This window comes from Papilio xuthus, unplaced genomic scaffold, assembly GCF_000836235.2.
Source record: "Papilio xuthus unplaced genomic scaffold, Pxut_1.1 DF827597.1, whole genome shotgun sequence".
NCBI classification, from domain to species: domain Eukaryota; kingdom Metazoa; phylum Arthropoda; class Insecta; order Lepidoptera; family Papilionidae; genus Papilio; species Papilio xuthus.
The window spans coordinates 2,727,085-2,752,169 of NW_013531052.1; the positions used below are offsets into that span (position 1 = coordinate 2,727,085).

General features: G+C 33.0%; 2 protein-coding genes across 2 annotated transcripts in view; one reads left to right on the top strand and one right to left on the bottom strand.

Moving 5' to 3' along the window:
• Positions 1-22,169, bottom strand: part of Pde1c (Phosphodiesterase 1c) — a 98,596-nt gene extending 76,427 nt beyond the window's left edge. The window contains exon 1 of the mRNA XM_013312870.1: positions 21,581-22,169. Coding sequence (XP_013168324.1) covers positions 21,581-21,800 — 220 coding nt within the window. The 5' untranslated portion in view covers positions 21,801-22,169. The remainder of the gene's footprint in view (positions 1-21,580) is intronic.
• On the top strand, positions 837-5,472 carry LOC106118260 (maltase A1-like). Its single transcript, XM_013312872.1, has 10 exons — positions 837-882; positions 961-1,121; positions 1,328-1,507; positions 1,586-1,743; positions 1,916-2,497; positions 2,777-2,884; positions 3,015-3,165; positions 3,245-3,440; positions 3,946-4,083; positions 5,239-5,472. The coding sequence occupies exons 1-10, from the start codon at positions 878-880 to the stop codon at positions 5,306-5,308; spliced, it is 1,749 nt and encodes a 582-aa protein (XP_013168326.1). The 5' UTR covers positions 837-877; the 3' UTR covers positions 5,309-5,472.
• Positions 22,170-25,085: the final 2,916 nt, after the last annotated feature.

The following is a 25,085-nucleotide window of genomic DNA, read 5'->3' on the forward strand; positions in this document are numbered from 1 at the left end:
AAAAAATTTTTGGCGCCGCCCAAAATGATTAATTGGTTCCTTATCCCTGATATATGGTGTAAAAAGTTAGTGTACGTTTACAATTGTTAATAATTTTTACTTAGTGGATGACTTCAAAAGGGAACTTAAGAAAATCGGCCTTAAGGGCTGGGAACATTTGGGTAGAAAACCCAGACATTCTATATTATTGAGGAGGTCCGAGTATTAATATTTACAACAAAAAATTGTGTGTAAGTCTCGTTTGCGAAATGTAAAAAGCCTTACAAAAGGAGGACAACTCGGACATCGTTTATTTTAGGGGGATACGCAATCAAAAAGCCTAGATATGTTTGGCTTTATCCGGACGACTGGAAATGCTATGTGCATGAAGTAAGCGTACTCACTTTATACAGCAAACATCTAACATCTGATAATCATTTTAACCTTTTATTCGTTGACAACAGTTTTATTGTAATTTTATCAATTTTATTTAATTAAGAAATTTTAAAATGTAAATAGTAATATTAAATTTTAAGTATTTTTTTTTAACTGTATAGTATTAAGTTTTAAATTAGCAGTAAGTAAAAATGTATTAATTTATAAGCAACTAGTGCAAGAATTTTGTGATTAATTTTAAAAAGTAACCAAAGTCTCTGGCCACAACATGCCAGGGGGAACGAGAGGGCGGCATAGCGCCGCCCATAAAAAAAAAAAAAAAACATCTGTTGTAGATTGTACCAAATTGCCTGTTTGTTACATGCAGATAATATATTGATGGGGATGAGTTATCTGTTTATTATCATATATCTTATGTACTCCATTGGTTATCATAAACTAAGATATCGTTCAAGATATATAAAGTGGTTCTTAATATTAGAATTTTACTTCGACAATAATCATGAGGTTGGTAGTGTAATAATTTTGTCCCAATTAATTTTAATTTGTCGTTTCGTTTAGTTACATTTTTAAATATATTTTCAGGGTCGAAATTAGAAGCTTATTTCTTTTGCCGATATTGTTTTTGTGTGCTCTAGGAGCAAAGCAAGATAGAGAGATAGATTGGTGGGAAACAACTATCTTTTATCAAATTTACCCAAGATCGTTTATGGACAGTGATGGCGATGGAATTGGTGATCTTAACGGTAAGTTATAAAGCGATTAATTAAAAGTGTTCTTTTGCAAAATAAGTTTTATCACATAATAGCTTTCCACACTTTGTACACGGGGAATTAAGACTGATCTATATATCAGGTCTTTAGATTCAAGGAGCCGTTCTGTAGTTATGTAATAACAGACATCAATACTTCTTTTAAATTTAGTAAGATTTAATTTGATGTCTTTGTTTTAGGAATTACTTCTAAGCTAGAATATTTGAAAGAACTTGGTGTAGGTGCAACATGGCTGTCTCCGATGTTTCAGTCACCGATGTACGATTTCGGTTACGATATATCCGATTTTTATGCTATTAATGATGAATATGGTACTATGGAGGATTTCGATAAACTAATGTCAAAAGCAAATGAATTAGGTAAGAGTAATAAATTCTTAATTGTTAATTAACTTTATCAAATATGTTTTTATATCATAATGTAATATTTTTATGCAGATATTAAAATCGTCCTCGATTTTGTACCAAATCACGGAAGCAATGAAAGTGTTTGGTTTGAAGAAGCGTTGAAAGGCAATGAAAAGTATTATGATTATTTTATGTGGGATGACGGAGTTGTTGATGAAAATGGAACATTACATCCGCCTAATAACTGGGTAATTAATACTAAAATATACATTTCGTTACTTATACAAAATATTTTTTAAAATTTTACGATGCTCAAGATGATAACGACATTAAAACACATTTCATAAAACATTAACTTCACTTGTACCAAAAGATAAACAAAATATGAGAACTTTATTAACGTGTTTGTATTTTTAACAGAATAGTGTTTTTAGAAAAAGTGCTTGGGAATACAGGGAAGAAGTTGGAAAGTACTACTTACACCAATTTGCGATTGGACAACCTGATTTTAATTACCGTAATCCAGAAGTGGTCGAAGAAATGAAAAACGTTCTTAGATTCTGGTTAAATAAAGGCGTTGCAGGCTTCAGAGTAGATGCTGTAGCACATTTATTTGAAGTAGATAAAGAAAAGTTTGGTGGAAAATATCCAGATGAGCCTCTATCGGGTAACAATGTTGATGATCCTGAAAGTCATAATTATTTAAGCCATATTTATACAATAGATCAAGAAGAAACTTATGAGATGGTTTACCAGTGGAGAGAAGTGTTTGATGAGTACAAAGACAAAGATGGTATGACTCGAGTTATGATGACAGAGGTTTACGCAAGTCCAGAGATCACGATGAGGTATTATGGTGATGGAGTACGTGAAGGTGCACAAATGCCGTTCAATTTTAATCTGATCACCGATGTTGATGGAACATCTTCAGCTGCAGAAATCAAATACGCGCTTGACAAATTTCTAACATTTAAACCTGTTGATAAGTTGGCAAATTGGGTGGTAAGTGTTATCAGCAAGATTTCAAATGATAAATTGGAATTTAGTATAGTAGTATGGTATTATGAAAAGCATAGAATTAGAAGAGAGATAGTAGGTCGCAAGTCGAACATTTAGGCCAATCGTGCCTCGTGATTGCTTGTTCCTTGCTCTTACTTGCACGCTCGGCTCAGACGGAATGTGACAGTGAGTGACTTTTCGTGCATGCAGTTGGCGTTGATCAATTTATAAGAGGATATGACGTCAAAAATATTGACATTAATTCAATGTGGATACTTTCAGGCTGGAAATCATGATAACAACAGAGTAGCTTCAAGATTTGGACCTGAACTAGTTGATGGCGTAAATATGCTAGTGCTTTTGTTGCCTGGTGTAGCTGTTACATATATGGTAAACATCTTTCTATCCTTGCCTGTCTAAATAAAAATGTCTCAGCGTAATTAATAATTTTTTCAGTTACGTGGCGTATATTAAGGTAATAGTTACTTTTCATTTGTTCGAATTTCTTTTGTTTTGAAAGGGCGAAGAAATAGGAATGGTAGATGGATACATTAGTTGGGAAGAAACAGTTGATCCAAGGGGATGTAATACGGATGATCCAATAAATTACTGGATTGAATCCAGAGATCCGGAAAGAACTCCTTTCCAGTGGAATGCAGAGAAAAATGCAGGTATGAAATTGAACCACATTTTTATCGATTATTATTGTTACTTTGAAAGAAAGTGTAATATCAAATTCATTTTTTAAAGGATTCTCGTCAGCTGATAAAACTTGGTTACCTGTAGCCGAGGGTTATGAGACTTTGAACGTAGAAGTACAAAAAGCGGCACAAACAAGTCATCTAAATGTATATAAGGATTTAGCTCAACTAAGGACGGAACCAGCATTTAGACACGGCAGATACGATTCGGTCGCGCTTAATTCGGACGTTTTTGCATTTGAAAGGTATGTTATTTTCATTTTTGGAATTTTAAATAATTTCCTGAGGTTTGAAGTAACGCCTATTAAAATATGAACATATTTAAATATCAACAATAAAGAGTCTAGCGTGAGACATTACAGTACATATAAATTACGTTTTAAAAAACGTATAGGCACCAACCCGTTCCACATCATTCGAGGATCCTTTTTTAGGATGAGTGGATTAACGGAGTATATTAAAGTCGTGATTTTTAATTAGTGTAATACAGAGTCTTACTAAGTTGTCAAGGGAGTTCTTTAGTAAGTCCTTATCTATTCTGAGTACGGCAGTTGGAGTCTTATTTATCTTATCCAATGTATTTTTGATTATTATTGTACTGAAATATAAAATAATGCAATTTCTCTTAGTTAGAATATGTGTGTAATTTGGTACTGTATCGTATGAGAATCAAATTAATCGTATATCCACTTAAAACTACCTTTCAACTACTCCATATACAATTTTATTAATAATTTGTGGTTTTTTCAGGTGGCATGAAGGCGTATCCTACGTTACGGTTATTAATTTCAAAGATAAAACTTACAATTTAGACTTAACTTACTTCGAGCATGTTGCTGAACAATTAGAAGTCGTCATTCAAAGTGTTCATTCACCAAAAAATACAGGGTAAATCCAATATAATATAATAAGACTGATACCTAATAATTAAATTTAAGCATAAGTAGAAAATTGACTACTAACTGAGTTGGAGAACCTTTGGCCTAGTGCGCCTAAGGGTAAACTTAGACTAGGGCAGAGCCTAAGTCAAATTCTTCACAACTAAAGTGAAATTATACGGAACTACATATACGCGAGAATTCGCACGAACCAATCAGAGTTGGTCGTGCGCAGACGCACGTAATTCCGAAGTGTGAGCGTCTTTTTAAATCTCAGAAATTATGTGCGCGTTACACTGTGGACTTAAGGTTGAATTTGTTATGTTTTTAGATTCATGATCGATGCGTTTCGTCTCTGCCCTAGTACCTACGTATAACCAAGAAGAGAAAATTGCTCTAGCTTTGTTCTATTTCACTGTCCGTATTTAATTGTACTATTATAATAGGAAAATTAACTCTTCCTTTAGTTATTTGCACCTGTCACGTATAACTTTCGGTTAGATTTTCATACAAAGGAACAATCATAGTATAATTTATCATAATACTAAATTTTGCACATACCACATGCTACTATCAATGAATTTGTAAGCTTTTAGTTAAATATACATACATCGCGTTTCTCACAAAGGTTACCTATGTAACCGCAATTTCGTGAATACATATGAGAAGTACAAATTACACGTGTCTACTGAGATATAACATAAACATTAATATTAACATACATGTAATTTTAGTTATTTTTAGTTAGAATCCTTTGGCGCGAATGGCGCGTTTTCGTTACCAAGTGTTAGATTCATGAGTGAGGGGGACATAAATGTTGACATTTTAAAAGGCTGTTGCGCCGATACACCGGCAGATTGTCGGATCTTTTTGCTAACAGTTATTAGAGTAAACAAAGTCTTTTTGTATACTTAAATAGAAATTATTAGAATTTAAAATTTATCTTATTATTAAATCTTATAATTACGACACTAATATGATACTAACTCTTAAATACATTTTAAAGTTTAATTGTATTTTAGTCTAAAATATTCAAAAACTTATCAACTGAGAGTTAGTGGTCCCCCTTAGTGTAAATTTAGTATGATAAGTCTAAACCCTAAACCCTGAGTGCAGCAATTAATGATTTATTAAGTAATATAAAAGAATGTTATTTTATTTTCAGAGACATCATGGACGCAGAAAATATTCAAATAGAAGCCCACGAAGCATTAGTACTCAAAGTTGTTCAATAAACACTACGTTACAGAAACTACCAGCCTGCTTGATTTAATAATAAATTGATATAATGGCATATCCAGAAAGTTCTGTATATCTATGAATTTAGGGTTCCGTACCTCATAGGAAAAAAACGGAACCCTTATAAGATCACTTTGTTGTCCGTTCGTCGGTCTGTCAAGACCCTTTTTTTATGTAACGACTGTAAAATTTCTCTATTTAATTTATTAATTCTATTCGTTGCAAGATCATTCTACAAAATATTTGATGAACAAAATTTCAATACATGTAATTTATTTTATTATTATAATATTTGCATTTATATTTATAAAAATAAATGAATGAAATTATTGTTTACTATTATTTGATATTGGGTGATGTCAAACTATTGAGAAGTTATAGTTCTATTTGAAAAATAACAAAGAATAGGGTTTATCGCTATAATATACAATATATTGTGTTGTATAATAAGGATAAAAATAAACTAATACCTAAAAGTAAACATATCGTCATCCTGTGATCATCACAGACAAGAGAGAGATAAAAATATGTTACAAACAATTTGTTTTCGTCTCAGAAACCAATGGATAAAATGAAAAACAATTGACAACTCACTCAGGACATGATCAGGCATTCGTCTAGTATATTGACGCAACACTAGGCTTACTTAAACGTCGACGTTTATGTCCCCTCACTATTCATTCTGAGACTGGATATTGTAACGAAAGCACGTCATTCGCGCCAAATGATTCTAACTAATACTGTCTAAAACTATTTACTGTTTACCCCGATTAGATTAAAAGTCTTGCTTAACATACAGTTGTTCCATCCAAAATACTAAGCCAAATCGTAATTACATTATTAATGTACCGACGCTAAGGACGGATAGAATTTGCACGTCACTTTACTTAAGCGAAACTTCATTTGGCTTTATAAATTATTCACGAGTTAAATATGTATAATGTTAACATTAAGAATTAATATTTAAAAGGTCCTCCATCCCATCTAATAGAAATTAAGTATGATAAATAAATTTTTACCGAACCGAATTACTATAAAGTATTTGGAAAACATATGTTTAATTTGTAATAGAATGAAATTTTCAATGTTTGCTTTTAAATTATTGCATTTATATTTTTTTAAACTTCAAAGAACTTTCTCATATGAATATTTAATACTAGTTGTGGCCGTGACTCCGTCTGAGCGGACTTAAAAAAAACATAACTAGTAACCTACGCGTCCTTTAAGGCTATGTTCTACATCTATGCCGAATTTCAACGAGATTCATACTGCCGTTCTGGAGATAAGTTCAAACATCCATCCATCCAAACATCCGCATTTAGTGACGGAAACATTCAATGCAATTAGATTTAGGAATTGGTATAAATTTTGTTTCAAATAATATCATAGTAAATAAATCGATCAAGCAATAAATGCACGATTACTACAAATCAGTATTGATTAACGCCAATTGAAGTGAATACCTTAAAAGCCGCAATGTACAAGGTATAATTAAAAACATATATTATCATTAATCAGCATTGATTAAAGTCAATCAACTTGTAATCCATTAACGAATCAGTAATTCACACTCAATACCGCAGATGGATTGCTATGTTTGGTAATATTTATAAATTGTGATATTAATTTATAGCACGTAGTACATTGCTGCTTTAATATAAATGGTAATCAATTTCAATCTATCATATAATTCTATGTAAATCAAAAGCATTAAAAAGTCGAAGAAGCACCTCCTGTTATACTCAGAATCCCATGACTGTAGAAAAATAGAATTTATTTTTGTTATGTTATATATACACTTCAATTTTATTATTATGTAGCTATCGCCCGCGACTGCGTCCGCGCGGAATTTAAAAAAAACTTATTTAGTAGCCATTGTGTTCTTTCAGACCATGTTCAATTTTTATGTCAAATACGCTTTTAAATTGCCTTCAAAAACATCCATGCATCCATCCAAATATTTGCATTTATAATATTAGTAAGATGTGCATTTATAGCTTAAATTTAAAATATCTAGTCTGTGAAAACTTAAGCTATGTATATCTAACTATGATTGAGACGGTGCTGCGTGACTCAAGACTGGAACGTACAAAGCGGCTTGCTTAAAACTAGTTTCAAAATAAACCGGCTGATTGTTGTGTATATTGTATTACAAACAGAATGTTACAATGCTCTCTAACGGGCGTGCCAAAGCTGTGCTAACTTAAAATGTCACACGTTAGTTCTTCTGACATAGTTTTTAATTATATTCTTTAATACAATAATGCGTGGAAGTGGGTAGATTCATGTGCATAGAGATGTATGGAGAAGTAGTACATACTGTGCTGATCCTCCATAGGGGTAAGGGCAGGTTGATTATGAGTCAAATAACCCTAATATAGTTTTGAAGATTATAAATCAAAATAAAGAGTAAAAATATAATTTTTACTTAAAAAACCTGTATCTTTAGACCACATCTCCCTTTAATATTATATAGAAACATAGCGCTGTTTTTTGATTATTGAGGTGAAAACACTTTAAAAGGTGAGAAGAATCAATATGTTATTTCAAAACATTCCTAAGAAAACATAAGAAGGTAAAATAATATTAAAGTAAACGTATCCAAGTTTCTTATCCAATGTATTGGCATGACATACTTTAAATGGAGGCATTGTACTGTGAAGCGCCTTAATAAAATGAAACCAACCGCATGCCGGTCTGATATTCAACTCGAAGGCCTTGTTAGGCGCGACATGGAGTTGTATTATCTTTCCTTTTTTCTTTATAAGAAATATTTATGTAAATAAATCCAGCTTTAACAAGGAATCTATTTATTTCTAGATGCTATAATAAACTATTATATTATGTTATTTAATAAAAACTTGTCAATATGAAGAGATTAGAAGAAATTAATTAATTTCATAATAATTGTTTCGAAGTTTTTTTTTTCGGAAAGGATCTTATTCTAATAACAATGTCATCATTATCAACCTGCCCTTATCCTTACAGTCGGCACTGTATGCTCCTCCATACATCTTATGCATATCGTCTTTCACACAATACATCCATACTTTCTTTGATTTTACTCTACCTTTATAGCCATCCACATTCAAAAAACAATACCTAAATAATTATGTAATATAATCATGAGATGTTAGAAATAGCTTGATGTTCGTTTGTTACTACGGATAATAATACACCAAAACACGAAGCTTGTGCATTTAAATTCGACAGCACTTTACGGGAACGTTACAACCGACACAGTAACAACCTCTCAAACATAACTGCATACTCAATATAATGGTACCACAACTCTGATCTATTTCGGGAAAGTACACAGAGTTAATAATTTAATCTACACCAAATACAAAAGTTAATATAGAATGATGGTAAGGTTAATTATAGTTTAACTAGTTAACGGCTTCGACCCTGTCCGCGCGGTATTAAAAAAAACTAATGAAGTAGCTTATGTGTTCTTCCAGACTGTGTGCTTCATCTGTACCAAATTTCAAAGAGATCCGTAGAGCCGTTCCTATCAAACATCTATCTATCCATCCATCCATGCAAATTCTCGTATTTATAATGAGTAAGATAATTGTTTTTTTTTGAAAAAGCACTACAAAGTAACAAAACAAACTTCCTCGACACCATTTTATATCTGAGATTTAAGACATCTTGTTACGTTTAAGTTTCTATCTAGGCACAAAAACAATCAACACCTTTCGAATAAAAAAAGAATTATGAAAATCGGACCATTAGTCGCAGACTTATCGACAACCAAAAAAAAACATAGACGAATTGACAATCTCCCACTTTTTGAAGTCGGTTAAAAATATAATTCGTACATGATCAGTAAAATTGCATTTTTAATGTTCATAGCACAGAAAAGCTACTTCTAAGAGTTCAAATGATTTATTAAAAGTGAATTAGTTCTGTCATATGTATTTATATGTCGACTGGAACTTTAATTGGCTCCGTATTGCGTAATGCTCATTGATATTTTAACGCTATATTTTAGTCGGACGCAGTTTGAAATACGGCGTCTGCGTGGGGCAGTATTTCACAGCAATAAATTGGTCATGCAGTTGTAAAAATGACGTAAAACAACGCCGCATTTACTTTACTTTACAGCAGTTTAAAAATATCAGGTTCACGGCATGGATATGTGATATTTTTAATCTTAAAGTACGCGGTTTCCTTGAATTTTTAATTAGTAATATGATATTTCGTAACTGAAGGAAATGCCTATAAATAATTGCAAGGCACGTGGATTCATTAATATTACTACAATTGTGAGATAAACTTGTTTATAGTTTTTTTATCACAAGGTGGCAAACGAGCGAGCGGCCACGTGAAATCGCTGAAATAGCGAAGTGGCCGTTGCCTATAGACATATGCATTTGCATATGCGTTGCCTACCTTTAATCGAAGGAGAGGATGCACAGAAATAATATTTTCTCATTCCATTCATCCTCTCATCCGGAAAGTCCACTCCCACTTCAAATCCTTTCCTTATGAGAAAAAGGGCGGGAAGGGAAAGAGGACTAAATTAGGCCTCCGGGACGCACACTCATCAGACGAAACGCGGAATTGCTTCCACTTCACTGCACTGCAAACGAAGAACACATACTTGTACCTTTATTCAAATTCGTTTATAGTGGACTAAAAGCTGGTTTCTATAATCAAAATCTCCAACGATTTTGTCCAAGATAATGACAGAGATAAAGATATGTTTTATACAGGACTTTGGTCTCAGAAACCTACGGTAATCTGCTTGACTCATCACTAAAATATTTACAATAGTTTATCTAAAACACAATTAAAATGCGTACCACTACAGATGTATAAACAACAATATTATTTAACACAATCAATGCTCAACGTATACAGTTTTATAATAGCATATATAAATAACAATTAAAATTCAATTGCACGACAATAAAGTTCAATTTACAGTGCAAACAGAACAAGGGCACAATTCTGCAACGTAATAGTGCAATTGACCGAGTCGACCACACAACACCAAGTTGCGAAACGTTTTCGTCGAAAACACTTTGATTAATAGTGATTCGAAGATTAAGCTGTGATAGGAAGTGCTTTAGGAATAGGTCAATTATTTATACGGCACGTCAATCAAACTTGATAGTTTTGTAATGATTAGAAGATATGAGTTTAAATGAAAAGCATTTGGTAATCAATACTGCCAGAGTTAATGTGTAGACACGAATTGATTATACGTATATTATTCGCTTTCAAGACTTTTAATCTGATATGATTAAACTGAACTTGATTTAATTTGAACTCAACACTTCAAACGCCTTTAATTTGTTTGTAGGTCAGATAAGGATTGGAAAGTCAAATGTCGTTTATATTTTAGTATTTAATTTGGCAGACCTATTTGTTTAACAGTTAATGCTATTGGTTTTGACATGTTGTTTATTAGTTTTTGAAAAGCAATAATCCATGTTTTAGGCTAATCAATTATAGTATATTTGTTTGTTTCTTTAACGATATAATTTAGGCTATGGTCACACAAGGGTACAAGCCTTTTCTTTGGAGAAAACCATGTCACCATGTCAAATGCGAGTCACCATGTTTTGTTTAAAATCAAACCATAACCAAGCTCTTCAAATCTTACTAATATTATAAATAAATGTGAATGTTTTATGAATATTAGTTAAAAGGTAGAATCTAGTTTGACATACATGTAGAAGGAACCTGGAAGAACACGTAGTGTACTTATTAAGCTTTTTTTCATTGCTCGCGGACGGTGTCATGGGCGACAGTTAGTAAACCGTATACCTTAGCTTTCTACATCGCTAAAGAATGCTAGAGTACTATAAGCATTTCTAAGAATTACTTCATCTTATTTGAAAGGTTATAATTTCTGATAATAACCATAACCAAAAATTTCTTTGTATAAACCCTTAATTTGTTGTAGAGTCAAGTGTACTTCGTTCAATACCAAAAGTAATTTACTATGAACTCACATTCGATTTCTAATTCCCTTAACGACTAGTACTGTGACTTAAATAGATTCGTTTAAACGTTATACAGAATTAATGATTGCCTACATATGTCTCCGTGGGTACAAGTCTTGTACACGTCGAGTAATAAACTGCGTCAAGAAAACGCTAAACAAGTCAAACGCATATGTTGCGAGTTGAGAAACATGTTGCCGAAGTTAATATGTAACTTTTCTTTCCGGGATATTATAAAAGTTATGATTTAGAAATATACAGCTGTACAAGATCGAAATGCAAAAAATAAAATACATTTTCAGCATAAAATTTCTTATAGCGGATTAATACGGATATGTCCACAAATAATAACGTAAAAAAATAACTAAAAACATCATCATCATAGCAGCTATGCGTCCCCACCGAGGGGCTCGGTGCCTACCCTAAGTTAGGAGTGACTTCACACATATCTTTGAATTTCTACTCAGATATGTGGAGGTTGCATCACGATGTACTCAACCCTAAGAACGTCAGATAAATGTACATATGCAAATCGAAAAACACATTGGTAAACGGTGGGATTCGAACCCAGGACCTGCAGATTGCAAGTCAAGTGCTTAACCTTTGAGCCATGGACGCTCTTAGCTAAGTTAGATAGCCCAAAAAGATGCCTAATATGCCTTTGAAGAAAGTAAAATTTATTTTTAAATTCACACACATACCCACGCATTCATCTATACATAGTTTTGTAATGACAATGATTTATGCAACATAAGTAGGATTAGACTGTGAGGCGTTAAAACCGCCTGTACTGAATGACCGGTCCAACATGTGGTTACGTTCATATAGAAGTAGGCCACGTCTGATTGATATTGGTCGTGTAATATCGTGTGACGTAAAATACGTCATCGTCGATGTATTATGTATCTTATTAGAACGATATAAGGTGACACGCCGAGTTTTATGATGGCAGTAAATATTTATATGAAAATCCGAAATTCACAGGTGGTTAGCGGGTTTCTGCGTATATGGGTACTCACGATTTAATATTGAACGTAGGCGATTGATAGGGCTTGGGAAATAAAATTATTTATGTCTGTTCTAAATTCGAATTTAGGATTTTTTTGATGATAGTGGTATATCCGTATCCAGATTTCGAGATGTCATAAATTTATTATTTATACGCTGTGGCTTGCATTCATTATTGTGGAATTACAGAAAATAGTCTATGTTACTAAAGTAAACATTATTTATCTTCCAGTTAAAGTCCCGTCATAATCAGTCCTGTTCAGAGATTACTTAGAACAAAGGAGGACTTACGGACGGAACAAATACATACATGTTCGCGAAATATATTTTTATAATACGTCCAAACAGTTCGATTTAATTAACGATATGGAGTTAGTTATGAATTCCAATAGCTGCCAGGATGTTTACATCTTTAAGAAAATTTTAAAAACCAACATCAGGTTGCAATTAAGATAAGCGTATTGATTTTAAATTGCTTTTGCAATTGATTTAATTATAATCAAATGTTGTTTGTGCGTAATGTATAGGAATGTGTCAACTGCTTGTCACTTTATATTTGTGATTGAAAGCAATATCTTTATATATATAATTCTTCTGTGCGTGTGTATGTCACTGAACTTCTCTCAAACGACTGGACCGATTTAGATGAAATTTTTTGTGTGTGTTCAAGGGGATCTGGGAATGGTTTAGATTCACAATTTTGTCCGCTGGACAATGTTTTTTTAATTAATTTTTAATTTATTAGTAGTTGTTGATTTTGGAATGTTTTACATTGGATCCGACAGACGGCGCTACCATCATTAATTTAAATTAAAGACGTGTACACAGGACAACGTCTGTCGGGTCTGCTAGTTTCTTTATAATTGCCTTTTAGCGAAATTTGAGATGGAATTGTTAAATTTTCTCAGACCCAGACATAGTTATTGAATTATCATCAAGCTAGATCCAATACATATAGTTTGAAAATGATACAATTTAAATTTTGGATGCACATTATTTGCTGTATTTTGTATTCCTAAAAATATTTATAATGACACGAAAATATTACGTATATGATATTTCATACTCTGTGAAAAATAACAGACACAAATTATGATACGCTACATTTTATTAAAAAAAACTTAATAAATCTTTGCGGTCTTCAAGATATGTTCTATATCTATTTCAAATTTCGGTAAGATCCATTCCTCCGTTTTTTTTTATCCAAACATCTAAATTTTGAAAAAATCGTTTTTTTAAACGATCTGTACCAAAGTATATATTTACTATCTTTACTAAATAAATTAGTATCTCAATACGGACAAAGCGAGAACATGATGAAAATAAAAATAAAGGTAATGGTTTAACTGTAATTTGCAAAATATCGTGACTCCGTTTCACATAAGTACATAAATTCTGTATTTATCGATGACGATTTACAATGTATGTATAACATTATATTAAATTATTAAAAAAAATAACATATATATAATAATTGGTGGCAGTTCCAAAGTTACATTAAATCATATGTGTTAATTATTAAGTATATAATACGACTAATGTCGATAAATAACTTACGTAATTGTAGGTTGCCGAAATATTTACATATAAATAAACAGGAATAATACAGATTATCACCAATAGAATATTAAATCTAGGGATGTATTTGTAATATAATATAATTTAATGAATTGAATTGAAAAAGATGAAATTAATCATTAAGTTTTGGAATTTTATGCGGTTCTAAGAATACACCCCTGGCATCCCCTATTTTATAAATTAGTTCATTCATACACATACGTGTCGTAAATATCTTGCGATGTGTCGCCGACGTATTTATCAAGGTCGTTGCTAGTTGTCGCGATTTTTACCGTGGCGGAACAATTATCTATACGTTAATAAAATGACGACTCCCGTCGATTTGAATGTCGGGTGTACGGACCTTGCACCACGATATACTCGCGACACAAGTGTCGAAGATTTACATTGTTTTGTGTACGAAGGGACTTACCCTGAGATAAATTATTATAAAGTTAAACAGATTTTATGTTAACGTTTGCAAAATTAATAACTATCTGGCAGAGCGGAAAATCAAAAAATTTTAAGGAATTTTGCATGGATGTAGATCATAGTCTGGAAGAATAAATATGTTTTATTTATTTCATTCTGGATGGACGCAGTCGCAGGTGACAGCTAGTTAAAAATAAAATTAAAAGTAAATATGGGAAAATTATTTCTCTATCGAATGATATGAAACTTGAACTATTAATAACAAATGACACATCATAATTAGATTAATTGAATGCATACGAACATAGAGCGGCCGAGCTGACCGGTTGAACCGGATTGAGTTACCAATTATTGTCTTATGATTATGTATATAACGGTGGATATATAACGGTAGAGCAAGCACCGAACATTGTTTCCGATACACCAGATTATATTAACATATTACATAAAGCATTAATGTGCTCTTAATAATTCAATCAGAGAATTTTAATGAACTCTTAATCCTCTTAGCTCTCGTTCGCACGGGCGATTTTATATCGCACGTTAAAAAAGCGTTCAAATAGAAATCTATTTCATTGTATCTATTCATAAGGCAGCCCTTATAATTTTGAGTTATATATTTTGAGCGCTGGGTGGAAGGAACACGGGTGATTTCAAAGCGTTCCTCGCTCGACAGTCGCTAACGTCGAGATTTTACGCGACGTTAAATAAGCGTCCGTATGTTCGAGGGCTTAGTGTACGTTCATTTACTATCGCCTTTGCATCGTTGTTTAATACCAATAGACACATATATTTTTTTTAATTCAAAACTTAATGCATAACTTTATGACAAGTATAAAATATATATTTAAAATTTTCAAGATTCTACACATTGGAGAACGTTTTTTTTTTAAATAAAAAAAAGTTATTGTTATTTTAAATGCGTTAATAGCATTTTATAAACATTTTTTATTACCTCTCGAAGGATATCTCAGATGCTAAATACGGTAATGATTTTAATCTTTTGAAAAATGAAATGTTATTTTTTTTATTTAATTAAAATTAAGGCCGTTATATAGGTTAAAATATTTTTAATATTTTCTGGTAATTAATAATGACAAGCATTAAAACAAGTGTAGGCGGAATTTACTGATTTATTTCAAAATAAGTTATACCTAAGTTACGTTGATTACCATTGCTAGAGACAAATAGAAAGGGGATTTTTCTTACACATATCCATCCCCTACTTTCCCAAGTACACCATCCCCTTCTCAACCTTTTCTTATCAGAAAATGCAGGGGGGAGGAGACTAAAATTGTAACAGTTAGCTATTAAAATATTTTCGCTACGCCTAAACACTTCCTTAAGAGAATTAAACGAGGCCTGAACGTGGCCGCTTTTACGTCGAGTTGTAAATATGCACTTAATGCTTTACGATGAACGCGACCCTTCCAGCTTTACCATTTTAATGGGCTTCTTTCCTAACGAAAGTAACAAAAATATCAACTTAACGGTGACAAATAAAATTAATATCTTACGAATAAAATGCGTTTAAATGGGTGGATGTTTGTGTGAACAGATCTCGCTGAAATTTGGCAAAGATGTAGAAAATTATCTGGAAGAACACATAGGCTATTTTTTTTAAATTCAGCTATATGACAATTCAAATAACAGCCAGTTATTTAATCATAAAAATTATAAAAGAACGCAAGTAGACAAAGACAAAAGAAGAACAGTGACAAACCTTATGTGTAACGATTTAGAAATAATATTTGTAATACGTTATTAGAACTATATTTTCAAAGTCTACTTCATATAAAATACATGACTTAATGACCACTAAAAGGCAATAAAACAAATGTTTGATTGTCAATAATTTGAGACCTTTCAATTAATTCATATCAAGCGAACAAGTGCTTATAAATGCTGGTAATTCTGACACCGTTTTAGAATGTTGCCAGCAAATTAAGTAGCTAAATATTAACGCAATTATTCCAAAATACTCTTTATTCTATAGGGAATAAAGTTTAAAATGATTTAACAAATATATTTACTAAGTCGACATCAAAGTGGCTGTTATTCTAGTTGCCGTATATAGAATGTGGGTACTACTATATATGATTCGATACAATGCAACTGGATTTCGATCTAGTTAGGCATCCATTGCGTTTAAATTAAGTTATAATAATAAATTAACGCTTGCATTGGAATTGTGCAACTCGGTTTAGAAATACTAAACCAATTAGATATGTAATTTAACACGTAGTTTGCTATATGTAGGTCGATTATTTTCTACATGTTTCTTACAACATGTTAAATTAACTAGATATGATTATAATATTAATAGATATTAATAGGTGTGTTAAATTAAAAGTAAATCTTTGTACCTATTATATTTTTGAGGAACTTAAGCGAATGCATGTGAAAATTATCACTTTAAAGTTAATGTAGAGAGAAAGCTAATTAAAAGAATCCTTGAGAAAGAATTATGGTCTGATTTTGACCAATCTTACTAATATTATAAATGCAAGTATTTAGATGGATTGATGGATGTTTTTTTTTAGAAGATATCTCGACAACCGTTGAACTAAACTTGATGGCATAGATGTAGAGTACAGTCTGAACACATAGGCTACTTACTAAGGTTTTTTTATGATTCCTCGCGGACGGTGTCGCGGCGACAGCTAGTTAGTAAGTGATATGTAATAGAGGGGTAGTTAGTCTTTATAAAAATGTATTAATATGAGGTAGAGAATCTTATAAATTGTCACTTGAGAAAAAGTTAACTCTCCTTACGTTTTAAATTTATCTGTTGAGCAACCGAGAGATCAGAAACTGTAGAATTTTTTTTAATGTTATTAAATAAATGAAGACAAATAAAATTAAAAGAAAGAAAAGTTAATGTTAAAACTTAAGCTAGAAAGTACAACTTATTTATGTACTGAGCAAAATCTTGGATAGAGTTTTTGCAAGAGTTAATTAAAATTTCTTTTCACAACTTAAGTAAGACAATTCAAGTATTACTTACTGCGAACTACAATTTAATCAAGTGGTTCCGTATTTCAATTAAAAATAATATCTGATGCACGTGTACACAAAAACATTTAAAAAAAATATTCAACTTTATGAGTTTGTTTTAAAGTCCAATTTTCCAAAGCAAAGCATTTCAACGAATATTCTGGCAAAAAATCATAAAAAAAATACATATCAAACGATGGTGTCAATGAAAGCTTAAACAGCTTTGTAATCATGTAGAAAATAAAAACGTTATGCATTGACTGTACTTTGACTACAACATACAGGATGATACTTTTCACTTCGACTGCTGCACCAAAATAAAAAAAGGTTTGGAAATTGTAAACAAAAAAATTTTTAGATTACCTAACATTGTTCACTTTATTAATATGACAGAAACGAATGATTGATGATTTGTTTCCGACAAACAAAAAAATTTACATGAGAATTATGACTTTTTGTATCCTTTACACAGCTTTATATTAAAATAAATTCAAATTAAAAATATTTTTAATTTTCCTTAATTAAACTATAAACAAAAACATCCGGTGGTCTAATTTAGTTCTCTTTCCCTTCCCACCCTTTTTCTTATAAGGAAAGGATAGGAAGTGTAAGTGGATTTTCCTGTTGAGAGGATGTATGGGAAGGGAAAATATTTTATTTGTGTGCATTCTCTCCTCCGTCGATTAAAGGTAGGCAATGCATACGCAATTGTGTATGTCTATGGGCAACGGTGACTTCGCTATTTCAGCTATTTCAGGTGCCCGCTCGCTCGTTTGCCACCTTATGATATCAACAAAAACATCCTGTATAATCAGAACTATTAAGGTGTGAGGCCGGTCGGTGAATCAAACTAACAAACGCGTTCGATTAACCCTACATCACGGCTATCTGATAACAGTATCAAACTGATAACTGATGACGTCACCACTGTAACATCACTACGTCGTACCGCTGTATTGCATTGGTGGAACAATCTCTACTTAATAGAGTTAACGTTCCATTACAATAAATACTCATTATCTTGTATTGGATTAAGTTATGCTAAATGTTTTAGCGCCAATAGCCAAGGGTACGGATTTCCGATGACGTGGTCGAGTGTTCGAATCCCGACATTCGATTATTGTCGTAAACCATGTCCTATCATAAGCTTAGAGCTTATTCGGAATGGGACAACAAATATTAGTAAATTAACAGAAATAGGCTTTATAAAAAAAATTGTTAATAATACAAATTTACTCCTGTAAACTGGTTTTTTTTAAATTCAACAGAACAGTTTTTATTCTCCAATAACAAGTTTAAAATATGAGCTATGATATTCTGAAAAAAGCATTTGAAATAAATAAGGTAACGTACACAGTGATGGTTCGGAATTAAGAAATCGAAACCGTTCTTTTGTTTGGAATTACAAAAAAATTAAACAACTTGAAATATGACCAAATTCTGGTTTAGGCTATGGACATGTTATAGATATGCTTATCACCCACATCTTGGAACCTTCGTCTTCTCGAAAGAGTACAACACCATTGAGATAAGTTTTTAACCATCATCGTCATCATCACCTTACTATAAGTCCCCACCGAGGGGCTCGGAGCCTACCCTAAGTTAAGGGTGATTAAGCCATAGTCAACCAGGCTCGCCAAGTGCGGGTTGGTTGACTTTGAATTTCTTCTCAAATATGTTGCATCACGATGTTTTCCTTCCTTCCTACGAACGTCGGATAAATGTACATATGTAAATCGGAAATCGAAAAACACATTGGTACATGGCGGGATTCGGATTCGGGAAGTTTTTAATGCATTTATTTATTTGAGTAACATTAAAAATTACTGAGCACTCTGATGTCAAAGGGTACGGTTGGGGTTGATTCAATAATCTGTGATTGCGTTACAGCGCTGTAAGCACGCGGATGCTTCCTCACTTCCGCCCCACATAGGGAACTTCCGATTACTTGAAAATGTCGATAAGTTATGCATGACTGTCATTATCAAGTTGCGTAGTTTAATTAGTTTTGTTGTGGTTTAACGTTGGATTTTAAAATACAGTTTCGTTTTTTTTTTCAAATATTCCAATTTCAAATTTTTTTAATAATCTTGGTATTAAGCGAGTCATTGATTTGGTTTACTTTTTCTTTAATAGAATTTTCTTTTGATTTGAAATAGCTTTGAATAGAACCATTGACTGCCAGTGATAAAATTAAAATTGCTTTCTTTAGCAAGCAACAAAGATGGATCATAATCTTTCAAAATTCTATTTCAAACGGACGAATAGCTTTTTATCTATCACATTTTGAGGCGGATCTTTGCGAAGTGGAAATTCTCAAAAGAAATATTTATAGTAACAGATTAAAAAATATACGTTTACTAAAACAAGTATAGTTTGAATTCATAATAGATTTAGTTTTCTTAACGAATGTTTTCTCATCATCATCATCATCATCATCATCATCTTTCCCTTCCCACTCTTTTTCTTATAAGGAAAGGATGGGAAGTGGAAGTGGACTTTCCTCCGTCGATTAAAGGTAGGCGCAACGCATATGCAATTACGTATGTTTATGGGCAACGGTCACTTCGCTATTTCAGCGATTTCAGGTGGCCAAGTGCTCGTTTGCCACCATATAAAAATCGTCATCATCATCTGCAAGGTCTTCGAATATCTTGTTTTAAATTAGTATTAGTGAACGTTTCTAAAAGAAAGAAGTGTCTCAATATTATTATACATTAAACTCTTATATACTAAGCTGTATATATTTGACTCTTATACTGATATAAGTAGATTTCAATTTATTTTAGAGTGGCCACTCCGTCTATTGGTGTAAATCGTATGAAAATCCATTCAGTAATTTCCAAGCTTATCGCTTTCAACCAGACATAGCTGGCAATTTTTTTATAAATGAAGTTTTATCTTATTATAATATTATAACAATAACATATTGATAGCGAAGAGCTTCGACCAACATCTCAAGAAGCTCTCGATAAACAGTTGGATTAAGGGCCCGATACAAAAGGCAGTTATCCTAGAAACCGCGCTCATTGTGAGAAGGTTCCTGTCTCTGCAGCCCTGACCACTGGTTGTTTGAGTCATGGGGTTCCGCAGCCGGTGGTGTTCTCTTTTTAATATAATATGTTTTGTATATTTTTATTTTTTTTGGATATGAAATGTATTATATTAGAAATGTGATAAATATATAATATAATATAATCTGTGTGTCAGTTATGAACATAGGCCTCTTCCAATTTCCTCCATTCCTCTCTTTATCTTGTGCTTTAAGTTTAAAATAGGTTAAATGTTTCGATTTGTTTAAGAGGAATGTGTTATTCAGTGTCTGACGTATACATTACGAACTGTGACGCATCCGGCGTCGTTCGTCATCACTCTTGTAAACGTAAATAGTCACGCACAAACATACAACAATGCCCACTGTTTATATGTGTCTAATTAAGTTTTGCTTGGAAAAGTAAACTTTGAATGTAAACGTATGAGTCAAGGTTTGTTTTGATCGAGTTAAATGTATTCTTTTTTTAAAAAAACAATAACAGTTTTATTATTGTTTTTTATTTTGTTTTTATTTATTTCTAGCTGTCACCCAAGACCCTGTTCGCGCGGAATTAAAAAAAAAATAAGTAGCCTATGTATTTATTAAAATCTGTTGAACCGTTCCGGATATACCTTCAAACAAACATACATCCATCCATCCGTCCATCTAAACATTCGCATTTATAACTAAGAATTAAGAAGTAAGATTTGTATTTAATTAAATCGGAATGAGGAAATATTAACTTTCATGCTCTATTATAAAACTTAACTAATTTGTTATGCAAAATTAGGTAAATAACTTAACAAACTTCAAGCACAAATATTAAACTAATATAAATACAAGAGTTAAGAAAAATACAGACAAGTAAATTAAAATAGGCAGAGAAAACTTTCTTATAATGAATTGGTTTCGTTCCGTTTAATACAAAATTTGCAAAGTTTGAGTTATTTAACTTTTTTAATTGCTTATTACTTCTGTTGTATATTGAATCAATTTAAAAAGTATACAAAAATAAGTCAACTTTAACCCAAAAGAGTAGATATATTCAAAGTCCCATGATCGCGATGCTTTTTCAAACTTTGGTTCTCTTTTAATTTTTGATTACACGAATGACACGAGGAGATGGGTAATAATAAAAATGCGTATAAAATAGAATGTGGTGTGATTCGACTTGTATTCCCATGGGTATTGTTAATTAATCTGCTTATTAATTTTCCACCTTGATTAAGACAAGAGTTAGCCAATAGAGGCTTTTGTGTAAGGCGCTTACACTAACTTACCTATAACGTACGAGTATCCATCTAATGTCAGGACGCATTTCCTCAAAGCGCCTGACACGGAACGATGTCTGTACGTCCTTGGTATCGCACCCAACGCTCTCCCACCGCCCGGATCGCTGTGACATTTGTGCACCAGTTCCTTGTCATTAGCCACGTTACTATTGCCGTCGACTGAGCCCTGCCTGCTGGCTTCCAGCAGCGCTTTACCTCGCCGCATCATCACATCACATTTAACGCTATCACTCAGTACTATCCGTCAACGTCACGACAAAACACTTCACGATATGTCACACGTCACGTTAAGATACGTCACAATGTTTAGATCACAAATTTAATTCGTAAATCACTTGAGATTATTTATTTGTACACTAGATATGTTTATTCAAACATTGTTTTTTTGATATGGAACAGCCGTGTCTCATAAACAAAGAGTGCGTCTGTAGACATTTTCATTGGTTTACTGTTGGGAGGAATATATATTTGAAAGTTATTACCATGGAGCAGACGTTGTAATATTTTTGAACATATTTCTTCGTCTAAGCTGGTGTGTATTTTAACTGAAATTGATATGTAGAGCTTGTAACCTTTTCGCGCGACTGACAGAAGTGTAGCATTATTAAGAATATTTGCAATGCAAGAATATAAGACCGCATTGTTGCCAACTCCGGACTAAACGGTCAGGTCAATTTTGAAGTGTGAAGTCTCATTCGATTCAATAAAATCGACGATTCATGTTATGAAATTAACTTGTTTTGTAATAGCCGTTCCCGAAATATAATACACGGTCAGAAAGTCCGATTCTAGGTAGAGTATCATATAAGTATGTAATGTGCTCCATCTTAAAATTTGTAAAGAGAGTTCTTTAAATGCAGAAATACACTAAAGTATTTCGTCCAAGACGCGGTATTCTATGTTCATGGTGGACTAGACTGTTTCAATAATAATCTTTAGCAATTCCAGTTTATTAGAAGAAAATAAGAGGTTCCCGTCGTCTCTTTAAAGCTCCCCCAGCTTTATGAAATGTTATTTCAATAGTTCGTGTGTTTGTCAAAAGTTTGATTTAAAAACTCATCCAAGTGCATCCGTCCATTGCTGGGAACTTAATTTGTCGTATGGGCGCGTAGTTTTTCAAACACGTTGTTATTTACCCGGCTACGGCAGGACCGTGTAATGAATGTTTGGCATTAGTCAGGTGGAAACACGGAAACCTATTTTCACGCGGCTACGAATGTTGATTTCCGCCATAGTAACGCTAGCATAGGGTGCCCATAAAATGTTGCGTCACTGTCCGCTAGGGGGTGGGGGCGCCCCCCATTTGTAAACAGATCGTGACGTTGTCCGGACTATTACGAATCGCTAACAACAGGTGGTCCCGAATCTTTGATTGTTAAGAATTTCGTACAATTTAAACGAGCTTGTTATTTCTAATAAAATCAATTAAAATATTATTTTAGTATACAATTTCATATTACTTGATAAATTATTTGATAACTATGAAATACAAGTAATGATGTATCGCGAATTATTTTTCGGCAATCCGTACTCGTGCCGCTGAGTACGACATAGCGTGACCACACGACCGTCTCGCGTGGCAGGCTGCGCGCGACTGTCGCTGTCGAATGTCGGGCCGGCCACATGCTCGGCTGCCAGGCTGCCACAGGTAGCTACTGACTATGATTAGCGCTGGATGTTTTAAGTTTAAAGTAATATGCAAATTTAAACCCCCAGAAGAACATTATTTTTTCAGAGCCTGAAGTATTAAGAGGCCTGGGATATTTTGCTACGAAGCGGATACAATGTTCGAGTATTCTGGATGAGGGCGACCGAGGTACAATCATTGTGGCAATTTTTTCTTTAGGCCTACGTTCAGCAGTGTGCGGTATGTGGCTGATATGATTATTCTATTCTATTTTTATTATTTACTTATTTTTGAAGGCCGATAGCGGTCTTCTTCTTCTTCTTTTTTGTCGTTGCAGTCTTGTCAGACTGGTCGTGGTCATCACGTATCAGTGACCCGCTTTACCAGGCGCCGCCACTCCTCCCTAGTCGCTGCCTTTTTTGTACATTGGTGCAGGGGGACATCCACAGCCGCTCTGATTTGGTCGGTCCACCTCATAGGCGATCTTCCTCGTGGTCTATTGCCCTCAACTTTCCCCTGCACCCTCCCGATAGCGGTAGACGGTAGCTTTAATTTAGTAAAAGTATTATATTAAGATGAAGTGCTACAGTACTTAGAACTGATTATCAACCTAGTAAAAACAGCGTATTATAATTTACAAATACTTTGTAATTATGTTAGTAACATTAGCAAACAAAAGCGACTTACAAAGGACCTTAAATTTGGTGAATTTTTTTTGTTAAATAATTTTGCTTCATTTAAATTTATTTTAGTGAAATTAAATAATTTGAAAAGCTAGGTAAGTGCTTTAAGCTTTGGTAAAAGCTCTCACTTTGAATTTACGTGAGGCCCACTAATGCGCTCTTAGTGTAACATTTTAAACCATGTAAGTACGATATACGGGTAACTTAATATGTATACTTTTCTGAAAACTATAGAAGTATGTTATAGGTTTTATTTACTTTATAATGTCAGATACAGGGCAGCATTCGTTAAACTTTTTATATAGTTATAATATTAATTCTATAAGCATTTGCTACAAACAAGAAGAGATGGAAGAGTTTGTTAAGTATTAGACGGAATTGTCGGTCAAAAATGTAATCCATCATTATTAAATAAAATCACCAATGTACTAAAAGGTAGCGACTAGGGAGGAGTGCGAACGAAAAAATATGAACTTCTTCAACTTATTATGATGGGCAAAATCGCAGGCAGAAGACGAGTTGGATGGAGGAGAAAGTCGTGGCTGCGAAACATCCGGGAATGGACCAATATTGCCAGCGTTGAATAACTTTTTCGCTTGGCACAGGACAGGAAAGGGTTCGGCCAACCTCCAGTAATGGAGAGGCATTAGAAGGAGGAGAAGGGAGGAGTGGCGGCGCCTTGCAATGCGGGACACTGATACTTGATGACCATGACCAGTCTGAAAAGACTGTAACGACGAAGCAGAAATTATATAAAAATTACAAATACGATGATTTGACTTGACTTGACTTAATGTTTTAGGTCACCGTAGTATAGACCAAAATAGGATGTTTTAAAAATATTAGAATGTTAAATATGTCATATAATTAGGAAATCACAAAAAAAGAAGTCTATTACATAATAGAATCAAATCCAAATCAATGTATTCAAATCCTCATTAATATTTTCACTGTATATTTTCATTCTGTGTGTAGAGAAATAAAATAAGTATTTAATAAACTCGTAATTCGTGGATCGAGATTTGTATCCTTTTGAGTGGAAATTTTTGTAAATCTATCGACATAAATGTTTGCGGCAAACACACAAATAACTCGGGAAGTGGGTACGCAATCAAAATTTTTTAATGTATGCCTATGGTATTCGTATTCCGATTGGCTCTTGATTTCCACAGAAGCAAACATT

Excerpts from the sequence above, each read along its gene's own strand:
- LOC106118260 (XM_013312872.1), top strand. Across the intron at positions 2,498-2,776 it reads ATAAGTTGGCAAATTGGGTG|GCTGGAAATCATGATAACAA; the intron begins GTAAGTGTTATC and ends GGATACTTTCAG. Across the intron at positions 3,166-3,244 it reads GAATGCAGAGAAAAATGCAG|GATTCTCGTCAGCTGATAAA; the intron begins GTATGAAATTGA and ends CATTTTTTAAAG.